The 21,935-nt window shown below is 41.0% G+C and overlaps 1 protein-coding gene across 2 annotated transcripts in view; it reads left to right on the top strand.

The window, feature by feature from the left end:
* scin (scinderin) overlaps positions 1 to 21,656 on the top strand; it is a 135,842-nt gene extending 114,186 nt beyond the window's left edge. For both annotated transcript variants that reach the window (XM_068003923.1, XM_068003931.1), the window contains 5 exons: positions 7,060 to 7,234; positions 7,370 to 7,491; positions 13,421 to 13,498; positions 16,032 to 16,092; positions 20,862 to 21,656. In XM_068003923.1, coding sequence (XP_067860024.1) covers positions 7,060 to 7,234; positions 7,370 to 7,491; positions 13,421 to 13,498; positions 16,032 to 16,092; positions 20,862 to 21,034 — 609 coding nt within the window. In that variant the 3' untranslated portion in view covers positions 21,035 to 21,656. The remainder of the gene's footprint in view (positions 1 to 7,059; positions 7,235 to 7,369; positions 7,492 to 13,420; positions 13,499 to 16,031; positions 16,093 to 20,861) is intronic.
* The last annotated feature ends 279 nt before the right edge of the window (positions 21,657 to 21,935 follow it).

Below are 21,935 nucleotides of genomic sequence, written 5' to 3'. Positions count from 1 at the left end.
CAGGTTCGGGAGATGTTACTGCTGCTGGTGACCTCCTCTGCCACCTCGAGCCAGAGCTTCTTGGTGGCAGAGGCAGGCCACTTCCTCCCGTCCGCTGGAAAAAACGTTTCCCTCCTCCTCCTCACCCCATCGAGCAGCACCTGGAGTGAGGAAGCAGAAAACCTTGGAGCAGCCTTGCCTTTGGCCTGCTCCATGATCCAAAATTGGTTGTTTGCTGCAGGAGGAGCATTGGAGGACTGCCCCTTTAAATAGGGCTCCTCCTGCTGACAGCCTGTGATGCGGGTGCGCAGTGCGCCTGCTGCGCAGGTCTAGAACGGGAAACCCGGAAGCCAAGGTAAGTGCCTTCAATTAGGCTGCGATCGCGTGCGGAGCACCCCGAATTCGCTGGGCGCGTTACCCACGTGCCCAGTCGACCCCCCGCCGCCAACCCGCCTCCCTCTTAAAATCGACCCCAATGTAATAGATGTAGTGCATATGGATTTTCGGAGAGCATTTTATAAAGTGACGCACAAGAAGCTAGATGGAAAAATACAGGCATATGGTATAAGTGGAAATGTATCAGCATGGATAGAAAGTTGATTGGCGGACAAGAGGGTAAATGAATGTTGCTCAGATCAGCAAAGTTTTGGAAGTGATGTATGCCGGGGTCAGTTCTGGGTCCACTTTTGTTCTTGATATATATAGATGATCTGGATTTGGGCATATGGAGCATAATCATGAAGTTTGATACTAACACAAAATTAGTGGATTTGGCAAACAACAAGGAGGACTGTTAAAAGACTTCGAGAAGACAAAGACAGGTTTGTGAAATGGGCAGACAGATGGAAGAGCAATTTAATTTGCATATGTGTGAGGTAATGCATTTTGTGAGGAAAAACAAGGAATAGGACTATACAGTCAAAGGAAAGACTCTAAAGGGCGTGGTGGACAGAGAGAACTAGGGATCCAAATACATGATTCTCTGAACATGTGAGTGCAGGTAGATAAAGCCATAAAATAGGCCAAAACCATTTTGAGTTTTATCACTGCGGGTATAGAGCCAAGAAGTAATGAGAAATTTATGCAGCAAATTCTTTAGGTCACAGTTAGAGTACAGTGTGCAGTTTTGGTTGTCCTATTATAAAAAGGACATTAAAAACATTGAGAGTATACAGTACAGATTCACTAGGATGATGCCAAGGATGGGAAGCTATAGTTGGACTGAATGGCCTCTTTCTGTGCTGTAAATTTCTTTGATTCCCCTAAAAAACAAAATCTGCCATCGATTAATAAGTACTTTGGCAATAGCTCATTTGATAAAATTTATTATAGGATGTGATACTCAACAGTACAGATTATTAACATCTCCGTAAGCATCTAGTCTGTGCCATTAGTTAATCTCTGTCAGAGTGACAGTATTGGTACAGGTAATTATCTCACTGTCCTTGGCCTAGACAGAGAAAAAATTGGCAGGCTTCCTGCTGCTGATGAGAATTCAGTGACCCCTGCTAGAAATTGTATACACATGTCAACATCAGCTAAGATCAAGATCAGGCTCGACTTTGCTGCCTTTCCATTGTAGAATGCCTGAAAACGCTCACTGCCCAGGCTCACCACTCGAGAGAGAGGGAGAGAGAGAGAAAGAGAGAGAGAGGAGAAAGCATGATAGTGAGAGAGAGAGACGGAGGGGAGAGAGAGAGGGACAGAGGCGAAAGCGCGCAAGAGAGAGAGAGGAGAAAGCGCGCGATAATTCTTCTAGTAACCTGTGGGACTGTACAGGACCAGTGTGGATTACTGCCTTCAGGAGAGGAAGAGTAAGGTGTACATAAAAGGAAAACATTTCAGGTACAGTTATATTATTTAGGGTTTATTTATTATTTAGAAGCTAAGTCAGGGCCAAAGCTCATGATACAAACCACTGAGAAGATGAGGTAAATCAAGAAATAGAGGTTAGGTGCTGCCAAGCTTGGAATGTAAAATTATAATTTTACTAACTTTGCTGAGTAAAAAGTGTCCTTTCCTTCCTACTGGGAAACAGTGCGCTCCTCTTAAGGGACTAACTTTTCTGTGAAAAACAATGTCCTTCTGTTGTTCCACCTGGGAAATAATTCTATTTCTCCTGAGAAACATTCTTCTTATTTTGGGAAATGTACTTTTGGGAAATTATGCCCTTCGTCAACGAAAGCATGTGCCTTTCCTACGGCCAATGTCAAAACATTCACAATTATATTTTTAAGAGATGGGCTACATAGTTACACGTATTATATTTTCTGCTTACACAGATAAAATACCTCATTAAATTGCTGTTATTTAAATGGTTAAAAGTCTAATGAGCCTAGTTATTGCTGTTATTCTAATGAACTGTCGGTTGGTGGAGTTGGCTTCAGGATGGATTTAAATTGTCGCTGTGGTGTGGGGTAGCTCTAACTCCATTTTTATATTGAACTAACTTCTTTAACAACCATCGCAAAAAACATTGGTTTTCAAACTTTACTCTTGCAAAGCACTGATATTTCTGCAGACTTTTCTCCTAAAACCTACAGAAGGACACGATGCAATGCAATTCATGATGATACCCTCCAGTAATTAGATTTTTATTTCTACTGTTGTTTATCTACAGAGTGTTGCATAAAACTAAAAACAGTATTTTGTAATCATTAATGATTCAACTTTCAATAAATCAACGCCTCCATTTTGCGTTTCTGTGACTGTAAATGTAACAAGATTATCCCCATGATAAGTGAAATTTGCATAATGTCGATGAAAAAGTGTCAAAGGCACAATATCTCAGTTCACAGCTTTCAAACTTCAGACAGCAAACTCATGATGATTTTATTAATGTGTTTCATCAGTCTACCACTGTTAAGGGAGGGTGTTGCTGTGAGACTGGAGGCTTCTGTTCTGAGGACTATTCCCTGAGCTCTAGCCATGGAAACACATTGTTAATGGCAACAGCTTACTTAAACCACAGAGAGCCCTTCAAACACTCCTCGAAATCCACTGTCAGTTTCATGTATGTCTTTCCTGCTCTCTGTTAGGTACATTCTTGGATATTTGAGACATAGCTCTCATTTGCATCCTCCCATACTGTCGCACCTGCCCCTCCACCACCATTTAGTACCACTGCTCCACACCTCCAGTAGTTATGACCTGGGTGTGTGGGTCCCTCTTTAAAAAGTTATGCCTTACAAGGTCATGTTCAGTTCAGTTTACAATAATCCTGATTTAGAGTACAACCCCAGAATTCACACAGACTGCTTTCTATTCGTTGCAAATGCCTGACACATTTGCTACATTCACACCAGCCTGATGTTAATCTTTTAACATATGGTCCCGATTTTAATTCTCCACGCCCAATGAGAACGGGGCATGTGGGGGTTAAAATAGGGGCAGAGAAATTACCTCCCCAATCATGCCGCTCTCCCGTCGGATGCTATTTTATCTCCCAGTCTTCGGGAGATGTGTAAGCGCTGGCCGCAGGCAGGCCTGAGCTTCATAAATATTCAAAAGTCGGAGTCCAATGACATAAAAACAGAAAATGCTGGAGAAGCTCAGCAGGTCAGGCAGCATCTGGAGAAAGAAACAGAGTTAACGTTTCAGGCCGAAGACCTTTCGTCAGAACTGGAAGATGTTAAAAGAGTTAAAGTTTTTAAGCAAGTACAGAGCCAGGGAAAGGTGGGGGGGAGGGGAGGAAAGAACAAAAGGGAAGGTCTCTGATAGGGTAGAGAACAAGAGTGATTAAATGACAGGGAGGATGGTAATGGGACAGGTTAAGAAACAAAAGATTGGTCAGGAGTAGCTGTAAATGGCAACTGCGGAAGCACTACCAGCACTTGCTGTCCGAAAAAATGGGAGCAGTGGTTATGGTCTGAAGTTTTTGAGGGGGCAGGGGTCCCATCTCCTGCACTCACACAGGAAGGTCCTGTGGGGAGGAGAACAGGTGTTGGGAGTGATGGAAGAGTGGAGGGAGTGGTCCCTTCGGAATGCTGAAAGGGGAGGGGAGGGGAAGATGTGTTTGGTGGTGGGATCGCGCTGGAGGTGGTGGAAATGGTGCATTTGGACTCCAATGGGATTTTAACCCCAGACTACTTGAGTTGTGCATGGTGCTGACCGCACCAGGGAAAGCTTCCTCGAAATGGATCCAGGGCCAGAAGGGATTCACAGACCTGACTGCCAGGGACCGGTAACTCGAGTCCCTGGCGGAGGCCTCCTGCCACCTGAAATTCCTCTCCTGTCCACCGGCTATGTAGTGATTTTGGCCAGGTTGGGGGGAGACTTGGCTTTAAGATGCAGATGAAGCCCAGAAGTTAAAATGGCCCGGACCACACACCAACACAGGCATACAAGATTGTTGCTCGTCCTTTTCCATTCCTTTGAGAGGTCCATTATGTATGCCTTGGTCTCTACACCCTTTCAACACGGTCTCTGTGAGTCAGGACCCTCCTCCTCTGATGTTGTCTTACTGCTCTCTCGTCCTGCAGTGCTTTCTGCTCATGCTCCACCATCCCCATATAAGACATGTAAAGGGAGATCCCAAAAGGCACCCCCACCCTTCACCTTCCACTGGTATCCTTCCAATAGCCATAATGAGCAGGACAAACAGAAAAAAAAAAGCCTTCTTTAACAACAACGCAAAGCTCCTATGTCTAATAAGTTGCTTTACCTTACACACAATCTGCTGACTCAGTCCTTACTGTCGTGCAACAGCTTTTTGAAATTTCATGGTGCATCTTTTTTTTTAGTGGGCCACTTACCTGTGACCAGTTCTGGACACGGAAATCAGTTTGCAGCTCTTCATGTATTATGTCAGAAAGGTCGTGGGCCGTGCTATTGGTGCTAAGACTCAGCATTACAGGTCTTCACCCATACGTCTGATTCACTGAGCCTCAACTACAGGCACTCCTGATGCTCTATTGCCAGTAGTAAACAGACCTAAATATGGTTCGGGACACATGTACTACAGAGCTCCACCTGATAATGAGCAAGGAAGATAATATGTCAAGGAAGCAAACTGTGTTGTGCTAATGTGACCTTAGCAAGCCTATCTGAGCATGATTGCCACACCAGTGCTAATTAGTGAAGAATTTGAAAGGTATTTTGTGTTACGGATTTCTTTCAACTGAGACCTGGTTAGTGTTGTTGCTATAAAAGACTACTGCATTAGCAAAGCATTGAAAATATACAACCAGATGTTTTTAATCTTAGTCCCTTCCATTACAGGTTATATACATATATAATAATTCAAAAATTAAAATTTGTTAATCCGTAAAGAATTTGTTGTAAATTCATCATTTACAAATTCTCAGAATCATTCAGTGATACACTTGTGTAGGGGATACAGTATTATTCACACATCATGGGAATAACAATTTAGTTCAGGAATTGCTGATGCACTATTGAATGGATGGTTCAATTCAACCATTAAGAAAGTGTAAATTTCCTAGTTTTACTGTTTAATTTGGGAAACAGTAACATTTCTTTACGACTGAAACCTGATGCACAGAAACTGATCCTGCAGGATGTTCATCTGAGGTCACATAACTAGAATGAGGAGAATCCAGTGACTTATTTACTCTGTGCTTATGTTATTATTCCTCACACCTGATTGATATACTCAAATATAGCAACATGGGTAGTAAATTAATGACTTATTCAACACTGGCTCCAGTGTGTGAGAAAGTACTTCCATAGTTTTAGCATTTATCCCATTTGGGTTATAAGTCCAAAGTGGTTCAGAAGATTTTATTCAAGATGTTTATGGAGTATGGTACAGATATTAAATATCTGGGTGGGAGGGAGGAGTCATAGGTAAGGAGTGAATTTCCCTTGCAGCCACAGATTTGGTGAAGGTACTGTTATTTAAGCCTTTCCAGTTGACACAAAATACCTTTCAAATTCGCCCTGATCCACTGCCATCTCTCTGGGGTTTCCGCCAATTTTCCACTGAGGTTATAGTGAGAGATCGGGATAACCACTGATTAGAAGCTTTTTCTTTCACACCATTAAAAATCCAATCAAATATGTGAAATATCACTCAATAGATGTTAGTAGTAGTGCACACTATCCCAGGATTCAATTAACCTGATGACATGTCAGGTATTCCGTCTCTGTTATTGTGTGTAGAGGCAGGACATCATAGAGCAGTCCAGTGAACTGTATGATTCAAAAATGTTGAGCATTTGGATTAAGACATGCTTGAGATCCTACTGGCCCTAAAAATAAAAAGGATATTTCATCAGTAATGGTGACTTTTGTTATCTGTGAGTTATGCAACTTTTACATTTATCCAAAAGTTTCAGTGGCCAATAAGATAGCATTTATATATGACTTTCTGGAAGCTAATAGGCACAATTCTGTTCAATTTGCAATGCTACTAAAAAGCACGAGTAAGGCATTTGATGGTACAACCACTACAAAAACAAAATTTATCTCCATAAGCAACTACATGGGCATTCTTTGGTCAGAAATGGGGGACAAGTGGATAAAAGGGTAATTCACTTATCACATCAGCTGCTACTAATGGTGATATACTGTTCATTTTGTGGCTTTAGTGGTGTTCAGGTGGCCACCTGGGGTCAGTAAACCAGCCTCAACATCTGGTGAGATCTGTAACCATCGACTACTGGCATCTTAACAAAATGATTATAGGAGTTGAAATCATTATTTACAAGTCCACCCATTACTGCTCAATTACACATCATCTACCAAATAGAATATAAGTTTCTGCACCATGGCACACCAGATTGATGTTATTACTAATGCTATTGCTTCTATTTGGCTTTTTAAAATCTTCTTCCAGACTCACTCACAATAAATGAAAATGAGTACAGTCTGTTCTGGTAAATCAGGGCAGCAAGGATAATGTTGTTACGTAAGTGGTTAAAAATGTGGCCTTTTGCCTTGTAGCCACATGATGCAAGAAAGCCAACTTTTGTTTGTGTATATAAATGGCAAATTTCTCCATTTCATCTTATCCCAGTGGTGATGAGTCAACAGTACCAACCCATAACATTTATCTGATGAGCAAACTTGTGGAAGATGACAGCCTCGAGTTCAATGTTTTTTTTGTTCTATTGTCAGGTTGACATGGATGCTCAGTCTCTGAATTCCAATGATGTTTTTGTACTAAAATTACCAAATGCATCGTATCTCTGGGTTGGAAAAGGAGCCAGTAGCGAGGAAGAGAATGGAGCTCAATATCTTACATCTGTCCTTCAATACAAGGCAACCAGGATTAATGAAGGGGAAGAACCTGGTAAGATTTCCATCAGCAAATCAACATCTAGTTAAAAAAAGTGAAAGCATTTGAAGATGTTTTAAACCATATTAATTTATACTTTGAAACATAAACTATTTGCCTGTGCTTTTCAAACCTTTTCTTTTTCTTTAGATGCATTTTGGAATTCGCTTGGCGGAAAGAAAGAGTATCAAACTTCAGCTCTGTTACAAAGCAGTGCAGACGACCATCAGCCTCGCTTGTTTGCATGTTCAAATAAGACTGGATGCTTCACTGTAAGTATTTTAATCAAGTGTGCATAGTGTTTATATAAAATCACTGTGTGCTACTGCATCAAATCTTTTTTTTACATTGTCTGGCAAATTTGTGCTCATGAAGATATGGAATGTTGGTGCCTGAAATAGGAAAGTATTTTATTTCCCAACTCCTGGTGTCAGCATAAGGCACTCCAAGATCCGACATAGCAAGTTTTAGATGCAGAGTTGAGCTCCTTCTACTCTCACAAAGGATCTTGACTCCCAATGTCAGAAGTGCATTCCTGCACCAATTTTCCTTTGGCATCTTTTCAGCTTTTCTGAGTGATAGTTTAGTGCCAAGCTAAGGACAGTTTTGTGTTGTGGGCTGACATCCACTATAAATTGAGATAAGAATCCAAATTAATTTCACATAGGAACATAATTCTCATCTGAGAGAGGAGCCCTTCATTCAATCTGTATAAGCTAAAATTGAACCCAGGTCCCACAGGTGACCTAACAGCACAATAACCTACTGCACCACTTGCTTCCTCCACTTATATTGTTTTTAAATTCTCAATGTTGTGCTGTCTGCCAATAAGTACCAATTACTTCAGTGTGGGTGGGGAGGACTCCATATTAGTAGCTTGTCCCAGTTAACCACTATCAAAATCAGGCAATAAATTTATTGAAGCCAACTTGTTCAATTGATTTTATTCACAGTAACAACTCGCTTTGGCAGCTGCATGTTATTTTTTCACCAGTTGGGTGTCTAAAGAGCATGGAAACCCATTGCTAATTTTGAGAGTCTCCAAACCAAGTTACTGAAAAATCTACCTGTTGCTGTTTGCCTGATATGGAGTGCACACTCTTTTCCTGTAGGGAAAATCCCCACTTATCTAAGTCCTGAGAGTTTAAATGCAACTAGGTACTCCCAAGTGTGCACAGGGGCACAATGGAGTTTAACCAGCTAAAAATGCCCAGTTTACCAGAATAGAGCTTGGCCCCCAGTAGCAGGTTTATCCCTTCATGATCCATTAGTGAGCCAGGCTAGTTGGTCTTTCATCAACTGTGCCTGATACAAGTATTCGAATCCTGAGCTTGCCACAAGGGGTTGACTTGGTTCTGAATTTCCTTCGCAAAGCATGTCATTTTTCAGCCATCTCAACCCCAAAGAGACCCTGCTTACCTCCCTCCCAGGAGGATAGTCAATAGTTAATCACTAGATAACTGCAAGCATGGGATTGAGCCCTCATTAGGTGGGGGCATGTGATCTAACTAGCAAGCTGAAATACAGGAACAAGTGTTCGCTGTTCACCCATTAGGCTTACTACAAATTGCCTAGATATTGGACAGTTAAAGGCATACTTTGGGCCCGAAGGGAACATGGACTCTTCCATGGGTTTATGAAACCCAAGAAATTATCTAGAATAAAAACCCTAACATGTAGCACCCCTTTTTGCTGCAAATCCACCTCACAGTTTGACCTTGGATCTCATACATGGATTGAAGGAAGCCCTTCCGTTGCATCCTAAGAGTTCTCAGCAATAAAGGAGAACTATGTAGACCTATTTCTTGTATGCCACAAGCTTAACCTGCATTTGGATTTTGCTGTCACTGAAGAAAGATGAGAAAAATGAATCATAAATGTGCCCTTCATATCTGTATTGGGAGTACTAGTGGATGCCAACTTCAGGCTGAACTGGGACCTGTGTCCATGCTGAAGTTAGCATCTACCAGGACCCACAGGTACTGATATGAATCAATAATTGGAATAGATGCTCCTGTAGCTTCCATTCAATATTTTTGAGATTCTCTGTTGAGCAAAGCATCACTATGATGGAAACCCATCACCATATTCCACTGATTAATCCATTGTTCAAGATCATGAGTGGAGCACACTAGATTCCCAGGTGAGGCTACCAACAATGTAAAAGCATCTATGAAAAGTGGCACCACAATACTTTCAAAAATGTTGAGAATATATAGTCCAAGTCCATCCCTCATAATGCCATCAACACATTGTTAATGAAAATATAGAATAGGATTAGTGACAGAAGACAACTTTGTCTGATGAGAGAGAGAGAGAGAAATGTCCTTCCATCAGAATAGTTCATTAAGGCCTTTATCTGTGCAGCATACTCCACCGGTTATGTAGGTCACGCAGTAATAGATGCCATCCATGGATGACCATTCCTGGAAACATGGTACTGTGTAACTTTGGGCAACCGCTGTCCTCTTGTATTGCATCATAGCCTGATGAGAAGGAATCTTAGACACTTCACACGTGAAAGTAAATCTACTCCATTTCCATTTAGTCATAAGTACAAGGAAGTAAAGTTTATATATTACTGTATCTTATAAATGTAATTTGTGGATATGTATTTTTAATGTAAAACAATCCTGACATTCCAATTTATTTTTTATTTGGCATTGCAGGATATCAGTGAGTAAATCCTTTGCACAGTCAATTAATTGTGAAGTATATTTAATTATTATTCTGATTTGTGCTGTGATGGAGCTATCTTTTTAAATTAAAAATGTTTCCTTCAGTTTTCCTTTTAATTTTCTTGCCTTAACCATCCCCTCCTTCTTTGTTGTGCTGGAATACTGTTCTACAGTTGACACTGACCATGCAACACCTCCCCCAAATGATCATTCTTCATATGCGCGTCTAGACAGTGAGTGTGGGTAGGTTATTTCACACAGATGAGCCTGATGTTCACATCTATGCAGTTCAAACATGGGCAACTGGATAGCAATCAGTAACGGTGAGTCTGGCTAATATTTCCTCTGCCTGCTCATGGACAGTGAGTACTACTGTCGCACATGTGCCACAAGCTGAGACTGGCTAACTCATTATAGATTAAGATTCAACTTGGGGGCTTTCTGGTCTGCATGGTTGCATATCATACCATATGGTACATTTACCCACTGAATTATTAAAGGAACTTTCCAATGCAGTTTTTCTGTCACTTTGGATATACACACTAATCCCAGATTGCAATGTTCACTTGCAGTTGTCTTTGCAAAGCACATGTCGAACAAATATGGCATATGAACATACGAACATATGAATATACAAATTAAGAGCAGGAGTAGGCCATTCGGCCCCTCGAGCCTGCTCTGCCATTTGATAAGATCATGGCTGATCTGATTGTGACCTCAACCCTACTTTCCCATCTACCTACTATAACCTTGTTAATCAGGAATCTATCTAACTCAGCCTTAAAAATATTCAACGACCCTGCCTCCACCGCTCTCTGGGGAAGGGAGTTCCACAGACTCATGACCCTCTGAGAGAAAAAATTTCTCCTCATCGCAGTCTTAATTGGGAGAACCCTTATTTTTAAACTGTGTCCCCTAGTTCTAGTCTCTCCCACAAGGGGAAACATCCTCTCAGCAACTACCCCTTCAAGTCCCCTCAGGATCTTATATGTTTCAGTAAGATCATCTCTCATTCTTCTAAACTCCATTGTATACAGGCCCAACTTGTCCAACCTTTTCTCATAAGATAACCCCCTCATCCCAGGAATCAGTCAAGTGAACACTCTCTGAACCACCTCCAAAGCAATTATGTCGTTTCTTAAATAAGGAGACCAAAACTGCACACAGTATTCTAAATGTGGTCTCACCAATGCCCTGTACAACTGTAACAAAAATCTCTACTTTTATATTCCATTCCCCTTGCAATAAATGACAACATTCCATTTGCCTTCCTAATCACTTGCTGTGCCTGCATACTAATTTTTTGTGATTTATGTACTAGGACACCCAGATCTCTCTGTACCTCAGAGTTCTGCAATCTCTCTCCATTTAAATAATATACTGCTTTTCTATTCCTCCTGCCAAAGTGGACAAGTTCACATTTTCCTACATTATACTCCATCTGCCAAATTTTTGCCCACTCACTTAATCTATCTATATCACTTTGCAGGCTCCTTATGTCCTCTTCACAACTTACTTTCCTACTACCTTTGTGTCATCAGCAAATTTAACAACCATACATTCAGTCCCTTCATCCAAGTCATTGATATAGATTGTAAATAGTTGAGGCCCAAGCACTGATCCCTGTGGCACTCCACTCGTTACATCTTGCCAACCTGGAAATGACCCATTTATGCCTACTCTCTGTTTCCTGTTAGCTAACCAATCCTTTATCCATGCTATTATGTTGCCCCCTACACCATGAGCTCTTATTTTGTGTAGTAGCCTTTGATGTGGCACCTTGTCAAATGCTTTCTGGAAATCCAAGTACACCACATCCACAGGATCCCCTTTATCCATGCTGCTTGTTACTCTAATAAACTCTAATAAATTAGTCAAACACGATTTCCCTTTCACAAAGCTGTGTTGACTCTGCCTGATTGTATTGAGATTTTTTAAGTGCCCTGCTATAACCTGCTTAATAATAGATTCTAGCATTTTCCCTATAACAGATGTTAAGCTAACTGGCCTGCAGTTTCCTGCTTTCTGTCTCCCTCCTTTCTTGAATAGAGGTATTACATTGACTATTTTCCAATCTGATGGGACCCTTCCATAATCTAGGGAATTTTGGAAAATTAATACCATTGCATCTATTATCTCTACAGCCACTTCTTTTAAGACCCTAGGATGAAGCCCGTCAGGACCTGGGGACTTGTAAGCTTTTAGTTCCAATAATCTTTTCAGAACCCTTTCCCTGGTGATTTTAAATGTTTTAAGTTCCTCCCTCCCTTTCACCTCTTGATTCACAATTATTTCTGGCACCTTATTTGTATCGTCTACAGTGAAGGCATTTTTTTCTAATATTTTAGCTCATTTTTTGTGCCAGTCATGTTGAGCAATTTCAGTGCCAGGAATAGGAAATGTTCCTACTTTTTGGCATCTAGTAGCAGCATCAAGCACTTCCAATCAGACACAGCAATGACAGATGCAGAAATAAAGAGGACCCTATCCTTCATCTAAGAGGTAAAAAGATAAACTGCTAACCAACTGCACTACTCAGTTTCTGCAAAGAAGTCCTTTCTTAAAGATACCGCCTTACAGCTCTGTGCCTTATGGCATTTTCTCACATTGTAGTTTCCTTCTGTAGTGTCAGTGGGAAAGATATGTATAAACTGAGGCATGTCCCCAATGGCTCTGGGGTAAATGCACTACCAGGTGTGGAATTGAATTGCACAGACCCAGTTTGTTCCCTGCTGTGTTAGCTTATTCAACTGGAATGCTACAATTGACTTTAGTATATCTCTACAGCCCAGTCCATCACCGGCATCTCCACATCATTAGTATATCTCCAGGCTAGGGAAGGAGCAAATTAAATTAGCCAGCTTTCCCATTGCTGAACGCTATCTATTAACCACTGCCAGAAACTGCATGTAGGTGAGGACAGGACGCCACACTTTACTGTTACGGCTCCTGCTTGATGAATGGTCACTTGAGTGAGGTACTGAAGGGCTGCCGGTGCTTGTGGAACTGTGCTACAGTAAAAGTTATAATACTCTGGAGAGGGAAAAAAAGTAAAAACTTCAGGTATTTGTGTCTTTTTACTTCAATTTAAATTAGAATAATTCCGCATGGACATGAATGTTTATGAATCTTCCCAGCTGCACTGAATATAGTACAGCTGTGATTCTCTGAAAGTGTGTGTTCTGCTTCTGTTTGATATCTTCTGGGAGTCATCTGCTTGTCACCTATGTACAAATACCACATCTACCTCAGCTATTGTAACTGTAAACACCAACGTAACTGTTATCTTTAAGATGACTAGAATTGACTTACCTTCTGTAACAAGTCACACAAACAACACTGCTATAAGCATTGTACTTCATACAAAATAAACCCAGCTGGTTATACTACTGTTCTGGCGTATAGTGCTGGAAGCACTGGGCCTTTGCAAAATATATTCCTAGATAATGCTAATTCAACCAGAATGAGTTTATGCTACTTATCAATAAGCAATGTGATAATGATAATATATTTTTCGCTCTAGATTGAGGAAGTTCCAGGGGAGTTCACGCAAGATGATTTAGCTGAAGATGATGTCATGTTAATGGACGTTTGGGATCAGGTCTGATTTTTAAAAAAATCTTTAAAACCCATACATATAATTGGTACGTGAGTGATAAATATGAAACTGGTGTGCATAAAATTCAGATCCCCCGCCCCCAACAACTTCTGAACTCGGCTGGTTTGATCAGATATATTTGTAATCAGGCTTTAATTACCCTGATTTGGGTTTCAACAAAAAAAGTCTTTTCATTGTCATTTTGACTGTCCTTAAAAGTAAGCTCATTACTTGTTGACTTATTTTACCTGTATTATTGACTCTGGCTCATCAAATTCAGTGCTTTAGATCCTGTTTTTGAGTTTCATGGACTTGGCCTAGTTCAGGTTAAACAGAAATCAAAATCCAAGCCAAACTGAGTTAGCTAAACCCTAAAATTATCTCAGAGGGGCCTATAATGACATCTCACACTAGTTAAAAGGATATTGTCCAATGCCAGTGTGTAGTATTGTTTACGATCCATTGTGTCATGTAATGGGAAGATATGGGCTCACATCTGTGATTCCTCATCCAGTGAGTTCCTGATCTTGACTGTGCTATCAGGAAAAGTTCCAAGCTGTGGCCAAACATTTCCCAAAAGAAGGGCAAACTAATTAGGAGGGTCATTACCTGAGGCCTCACCTTGGAGTATGTTGCCTCATATCACTCTCTGACAGGAAACAATGTGTGTAGTGAGGCAAGAGAGAGATACACATATCTTGTGCCCACTAAATGGTAGCATGAGGTGATGCTGAGATTGCTTCTGCTCTCTCCGAATATCCTAAGATGTGGTGCCCATCCTATGCATCTTAGAAAGGTGAAAGATCAAGTGAAATCTGCCAGGATTTGAACCGATTGGCTTTTACCAACAGTCCGTCCCTCCACCAAGCTATTTGCCACCTTGCAGTTTATTGTGAAGGAATGAAAAAAGTAAAGTTTTAAAATGAGACAAAAGAAAAGTAAAATAGAGGTATGGTGTCTTCATTTGAAATGTTGGCACTAATTCCAAATGCCTGTCTTTCAAATGGTATTTGACCCTTTCAGCATTGAACATCCAATTCAGTTTTCAAAATATTTCTCTATGACTCTATACAAGGCTACGGACCAAATGCTGGAATATGGGATTAGAGTATACAGGGCTGATGGCCGGCGCGGACACGATGGGCCGAAGGGCCTCTATCCGTGCTGTATGACTCTCTATGACTCTATATTTCAAGAACACTTGCTGTTAAATTGGTATCGGGGGAAATGGGAATCAGGGGGAAAACTCTTCATTAGCTGGAGTTGTACCTAGTGCAAAAGAAGATAGTAGTGATTGTTGGAGGCCAATTATCTCAGCCCCAGGTCATCACTGCAGGAGTTCCTCAGGGCAGTGGCCTAGGCCCAACCATCTTCAGCTGCTTCATCAATGACCTTCCCTCCATCATAAGGTCAGAAATGGGGATAATCGCTGACGATTGCACAGTGTTCAGTTCCATTCGCAACCCCTCAGATAATTAATCAGTCCGTGCCCGCATGCAGCAAGACCAGGACAACATCCAGGCTGATAAGTGGCAAGTAACATTCGTGCCAGACAAGTGCCAGGCAATGACCATCTCCAACAAGAGAGAGTCTAACCACCTCCCCTTGACATTCAACGGCATTACCATTGCCGAATCCCCCACCATCAACATCCTGGGGGTCACTATTGACAAGAAACTTAACTGGACCAGCCACATAAATACTGTAGCTACAAGAGCAGGTCAGAGGCTGGGTATTCTGCGGTGAGTCACTCACCTCCTGACTCCCCAAAGCCTTTCCACCATCTACAAGGTACGAGTCAGGAGTGTGATGGAACGTTCTCCACTTGCCTGGATGAGTGCTGCCTCAACACCATCCAGAACAAAGCAGCCCGCTTGATTGTCACCACATCCATCACCTTAAACATTCACTCCCTCCACCACCGGCACACCGTGGCTGTAGTGCATATCATCCGCAAGATGCTTTGCAGCAACTCGCCAAGGCTTCTTTGACAGCACCTCCCAAACCCGCGACCTCTACCACCTAGAAGGACAAGGGCAGCAGGGGCATGGGAACATCACCACCTGCACGTTTCCCTCCAAGTCACACACCATCCTGACTTGGAAATATATTGCCATTCTTCATTGTCACTGGGTCAAAATCCTGGAACTTCCTACTAACAGCACTGTGGGAGCACCTTCACCACATGGACTGCAACGGTTCAAGAAGGCGGCTCACCACCACCTTCTCGAGGGCAATTAGGGATGGGCAATAAATGCCGGCCTCGCCAGCGATGCCCACATCCCATGAATGAATTTTTTAAAAATGACATCTGGAAAATAAATTTTCTGTGAAATTTTATAACATGTAACCACACCTACCCTTAATTATAACCGTCCTTGAAGAAAGTTATAAGATATAGATGTTATAAGAGATGTTTTCATATATATTTAGCTATCAAGTGAATGTTGAAATTGTTTTGCAAGTATAAATGAAATAGGTAAAATATTGGTATTGTGATTTAAGGTCTGTGAAGTAATTGGCCATTAATATTTAGGTCTTTGTCTGGATTGGGAATGATGCCAATGAAGTGGAGAAAACTGAATCAGTAAAATCAGGTAAATATGAATTATCTTCATTGATCATATGGAGGGGTTATTTTCTTAGGGTAAACATTAAAGAAGAATGAATTTATCAAATTGCAAGTTAAAGAGATAAAGAATTGATCAGTGTGAAAGGGTTATTTTGGCACAAAGAATGCAAACTTTATTTTTTTATCCCCTCCCCCACCTTTCCACTTTCTGCCCTGGTCTCTTGAAGGTCCTGACTTGTGCTTGGGTACAATTTCACAAGGGTTGGGCATCATCCTTATTTTATTTATGTGGCCAGTCTTCATATTTGAAGCTAGATAATGAGCATTAGCAAGCAATTTTACCATACAGGACATCACAGACAACCCCCATTCTTTCAGGCATCCACACATACATACTTCCCCACAGAGGTCACTGCATAGTGATCATCAATGGGAACCAAAACTGATTTTCCCTTCTCTAATCTAGAGGTGTTGAAACCAATTGTAGTGCCATTACTGCCATCCCAGCTGAGATCAGCCAATTCAGCACAGACCGATGAATTGAACTGAGAACTTTCTGGTTGGTATGGCTCACTTACATATTGGTTTACCAACTAATCCGTGGGAAGCTCAAAAACATCCTTTTGAAAATGTTCCTATTCAGCCTTTATGGATAGTAACGTACATTTGACATAGGTCTAAACCTGTAGAAGTCGGCATGCCAGGAATGTTGCCACTATCTTTGAGTATCAATATCATTAACTTATATAACACAGCCCTGTCCTCACCTGATACTTCTGCGTGTGATATTAATAAGACATTTCCCTAATGAAAACTGTCTGTTCCAACCTGTTCCCATAGTAATGCAACCATTCCCTCCCAATGGAACAGCAGAGTCTGCTGTTGCTATTTCTCCAACTGTAACATCTACAGATTTATTTTTTGCTCCTGCAGCTGTTTTAAATTATTTTAAATTAACAACTATAATTTTCTGTGGTCCAGTGTCACACTTATAATAACTCTATTGATGTTTAAAAATTAAAAGATAAAAGTAATTGGTTTCCCTTTCAGTTGAAGTTCTTGCGATACATTGTGCAAGCATAGATCTGAAATTTATGATTACATCCTTTCAGTGTTACTTCCTGTGTGTGATATATTATTACTTCATCAGAGTAACAATGGGATATGGGAAGGTACATCATACACAGCGGTATGTGCTCTCTCACTGTACTGCTTAACTCTTTAACTGTTTGCAACAAATATAACATCTTCCCAAACCAATCAAAACAACAACAGAAAATTCAGAAATTTAATTTCTAAGACCCACTTTTTAAATCTCTAATCTGGACCTGTAAAAATATCATTGTGTTGTCTGCCAATAGAGGGAACTCTTAGCTCCCTGAGATTCGACAGTGGTTGACATCCAGTAAACAGTGCTGTATAGAGGGAACCTGATTATCTTGATACTTTTTAAAAATGGTTCCACAGGCATATTATACCTCACCTAACTGGACATTCTTATGTGACAAAGACTGCTGGCAGGTTACTTGACTAAAGGGGGCATCACAGTCAAGCTCGATTCTAATCTAACCCGGTACCTACACACACGTGTTTCCAGCAGGAGTTATCTGATAGCAAGCAGGAAACCTGGTTGATTTTCCCCTCTCTATCCATTAATTGAGATTAACTGTAGCACCCCGATGACCAAGATTAGATAATTAAGCACAGACTGAGGATTGGACCTGGGACCTTCCTGGTTTGCATGGCTCAGCTACTCACTGCTTTAACGAGCTGCACCATCGAGGGAGAAATTGTTGTTCAAATATTTAAGGCTATTACAGCTTCTGAGTACATTTTTACAAATCAGATTCCAAGAGAAATGGATAACAAAGATTTCAAAGAGCATTCTAAAACAAAAATGAAATTCCATTGGAGTCAGTAATCAGAGTTAAGATCACTACATAAATGCTGATCTTCAAATGAGTTTCTTAAAGTGATAACTCCAAGTACCTGCTGAAAATAGTATTACTTAAGCAATGGTTAATTATGAGGGTCAATTTACTTGTGCAAGAGATTATTTTTGTTCCTTGTTGGTTGGATGTCTTTAGGAACTGAATATTTTGAAATCTAACTGTAAAATAGTGTTTGATGCCACATTATGTGTCCCATGATGTTATCAGTTCAGTTAAGATATCACTAAATCTCAATTTTTCTTTTTGCTTATGTGACATTTTAACTGTCATTACAAATACCAGCTAACATCTTGACAAGCACAATTTTTTAAATATAACTCCTAAAAATAGTGAAGATAGTTTCATAACATCCGACAACATGTAGAGTTATCCCATTTCTTGAGACTGATGGAAAAATATTAATTGAACAGCAGGACGACAAAGGCACTCCTCGGGGACTATTAACTGACAATGAGTTCCTCACAGAATACCTCTATCTCCATAGGAGAGAGCAGATATTTAAATAAGATACCATTAGATACCATCAGATTTAATTTTCACTGTCCAAAGCAAGGCAGACAATGTGTTTGAGTCTCAATAATTAAATGGAGTATTGACCACTGGTTGTCATGCCACATTTGCCAGTATTGCATATTTCAAGATCCTATTACTCAATTTTTAAAGTTCAAAAGAAACCCATTAAACTAAATAGAAACAGTTTAAGGAAGAAGAGAAAGACAGGAGTTACAAAAGAGCTAAAATATTAAATGGCCAAGGGATAAACTAAATTTATCAATTAGAACCCATGGATTTTAAAGATTCTGTTGCATTGCCAGAAATATCTCTGTCATGCACCTGAAGTAACATTTTGTTATGAGCCAGACAACATGACTTAAAACCAGAATATGTCATACTCTTTGGGGGTGATTTTAGGAGTCAATTGCGGGTACGTTGGGGGCGGGGGGCTCCGAAAATCGCGGAAACCCCTTTCGGGTTCGGAAGCCGGTTCCAACCCGCCGATTTCCAAGTTTTCCAGGGACCCACCTGTGTACGTGCGGGTGACCCGAAAACGGAAGTCCCGCCGGCAATTAAAGCCGGCAGGATGACAGTTAAAGAGCCAAATGTACCTCATTGAGATACTTAAGGCACTTTACCTGTGACAGATTAAATACTTAGAAAGATTTTTAACTTACCTGGGCAGCTTGCTCACCACTTCTGATTCACGCCTGGTGAAACCAGACGTAAAGGGCCGGATCAGGGAACAAGAAACTAAATAAATTAAATAAAAAACCATGGAAAGAAGTGAAAACACTTCCCCTCTCCCCCCGATCTTCCCTTTTCCCCACCCCGATCTTCCCCTCTCACCCCCGATCTACCCCTCTTCCCCCCCCCCCCCCGATCTTCCCCTCTCCCCCCGCCTCGGACTTTCGTTCCAGCACCGGATGACGTCTCGCTCGCTCTCTTTCTCGCCTCTCCCCCTTGGGTTGCAGCTCCTGACAGCCTGTCAATCAGGCTGGCTGCCAGGTGCGAAACCCGGAGAGGACGTTAATCATCATCAATCAACATGCGATCGCGTCGGAAACGGTAAGTTTTGTTCATGCGGGTTTGCCACACGCACCTTCACCCCCCGCTGCCAACCTGCCACCATCATGAAATCGAGCCCTTTATTCTAGACCTTTGAATACCAGATTTCTGTAACCCCCACCCCACATCTCTGATAAACCCATCCCGTTTATAGTTTAGGATTTTTTTTTGCATAAGTCGGACCAAATGAAACTGCAAAAAATGGCTGCCACCAGACTGAGTAACCAAAGCTCTCCCTTTGTCCACTGTACTTTTAGTGAAGGTGTTCCAAACTACTTATCCATATAGACTTTCCTCAGAAAACTATTCACATAATCACAAGGTTAAGAGGTGATCTGATCGAAGTTTATAAAATATTAAGGGGAACAGATAGAGTGGATAGAGAGAAACTATTTCCGCTGGTTGGGGATTCGAGGAGTAGAAATTAATCTAAAAATTAGAGCAAGACCTTTCAGGAGTGAGATTAGAAAACATTTCTACACACAAAGGGTGGTAGAAGTTTGGAACTCTCTTCCGCAAACGGCAATTGATACTAGCTCAATTGCTAAATTTAAATCTGAGATAGATAGCTTTTTGGCAACCGAAGGTATTAAGGGATATGGGCCAAAGGCAGGTATATGGAGTTAGATCACAGATCAGCCATGATCTTATCAAATGGTGGAGCAGGCACGAGGGGCTAAATGGCCTACTCCTGTTCCTATGTTCCTACAAAATAGTTCTGACGAAGAGGACCTTTTGACTCATTCGATCTCCTGCCGCTAGAATACCAACCATCTTCTCATTGCAGCTTATAGCTATGTCTTAAGTAGGTCCAGTGACTTGGCATCAACCACCTTGCTGCCGTGGTGCATTGTATGGGCTTACATACTCTGTCCCATTAAATACCTCTTTAAGGCCTCCTCCCGAGGTCACTCTTTTGGAGATTGACGAACACGAGCATTGTCTCCAAGGCCCTTTATCTTTTGGGGACTGGAACTGTGCGCAGTACTACTCCAGGTATGGTTTTGATCAGGGCATTGTGTTGCTGACCTCTAGGGATTTGTACTCGTTTACGTCATTTTCCTGGGGTTTCCGCGGCACATCCGTTGAAGTTATGGCGGACGAACAAGAGAACCACTGCGGAATTTCACCCCAAGTGATAAAAGTGGACAGACTCTTCCGTTCCCAAGCATTGATATGTCTCACCTTTATATGGAAAAATTGCAAATTCGAAAAAGCATTTACAGTTTTCTACACAATGTATAACAGTGATCTGTTTCTCCCCTCCTCTCCATATCAGCAAAACATTACATTGATACAGATCCATCTGGAAGGGACAAAGGGACCTCAATCATTGTAGTGAAGCAGGGATTTGAGCCTCCAACATTCACAGGTTGGTTCCTCGGCTGGGACCCAAGCAAATCGGCAGGAGACCAAGTAAAGAAAGCTATGGCTTCACTGAAAGTGACATAGAATTGAACCAGCATCAGCTGACTGTAACTTTCCACAAAACTCAAATGCAAATCTACTTAAAGTATATAACTAATGCAAAATGTCTGCTTAATTCCAAATTGAATGTATTTCTGCTGCCTTTCAAATGCTTTCTGTGTACTACTGTTAATTTGTAATCTTTCAATATTTTTCATGTATGATATTTGAATTCCGTGATTGCATTTAAATGATAAAGTAGCTAATGAAACAATTACAACAAGTGTAAAATTGTAAGGAGTTTGTAATCCATTTGGAAATAGTTACACGGAGTCAGATTATCAAAATTAGCTCAAATAATCTTAGTTTAAAGTGCCGCATATAGTGGCTTCAATAAATTCTTCAATAAAAAATCAAGAGATAAAAGTTCAAAATTGTATCATCTAATACTCAATCAGAGTATTAGGGGTTGAATTTTTGTGCAGGATTGTACCATTTTTCCTGAGTTTCTGCAGCTCTTCCGCTGAAGTTATAACAGATGATCAAGAGAACCCCCATGGCTCCTAACTGGGAAAGTGCTCATGTTAATGGATGATTTTTAATTGATCTATTCTGTGTGAACCTTGAGTAACTGATGTCAATAAACTAGCTTCAAAGTCAAGCCTAATCCATACTGTCTGGCCTGAAAATTTCACGGTACTCCCGATCTCCTGCTGTATCTTACTTGTAATTTTTTTAAGATGAATTTTACCTGCTGGATAGTATCATGAAGGCAGAAGTTTAAAGACAAATGCTTATTCAGTTACTGTTGCTGTTAAAACTTTATTGTTGTTATTATTGTTTTTATTTATTGCTGTTATTATCTGTCTTTGCGCTGTTTACATAGTGGCTGCCATTTACACTCTGCCCCCTTTGTTTAGATGGGGAATAATGGGTTAGAAATTGG

Source organism: Heptranchias perlo, chromosome 2 (genome assembly GCF_035084215.1).
Source record: "Heptranchias perlo isolate sHepPer1 chromosome 2, sHepPer1.hap1, whole genome shotgun sequence".
NCBI lineage: Eukaryota > Metazoa > Chordata > Chondrichthyes > Hexanchiformes > Hexanchidae > Heptranchias > Heptranchias perlo.
This window is presented reverse-complemented; position numbering and strand designations above follow the sequence as displayed.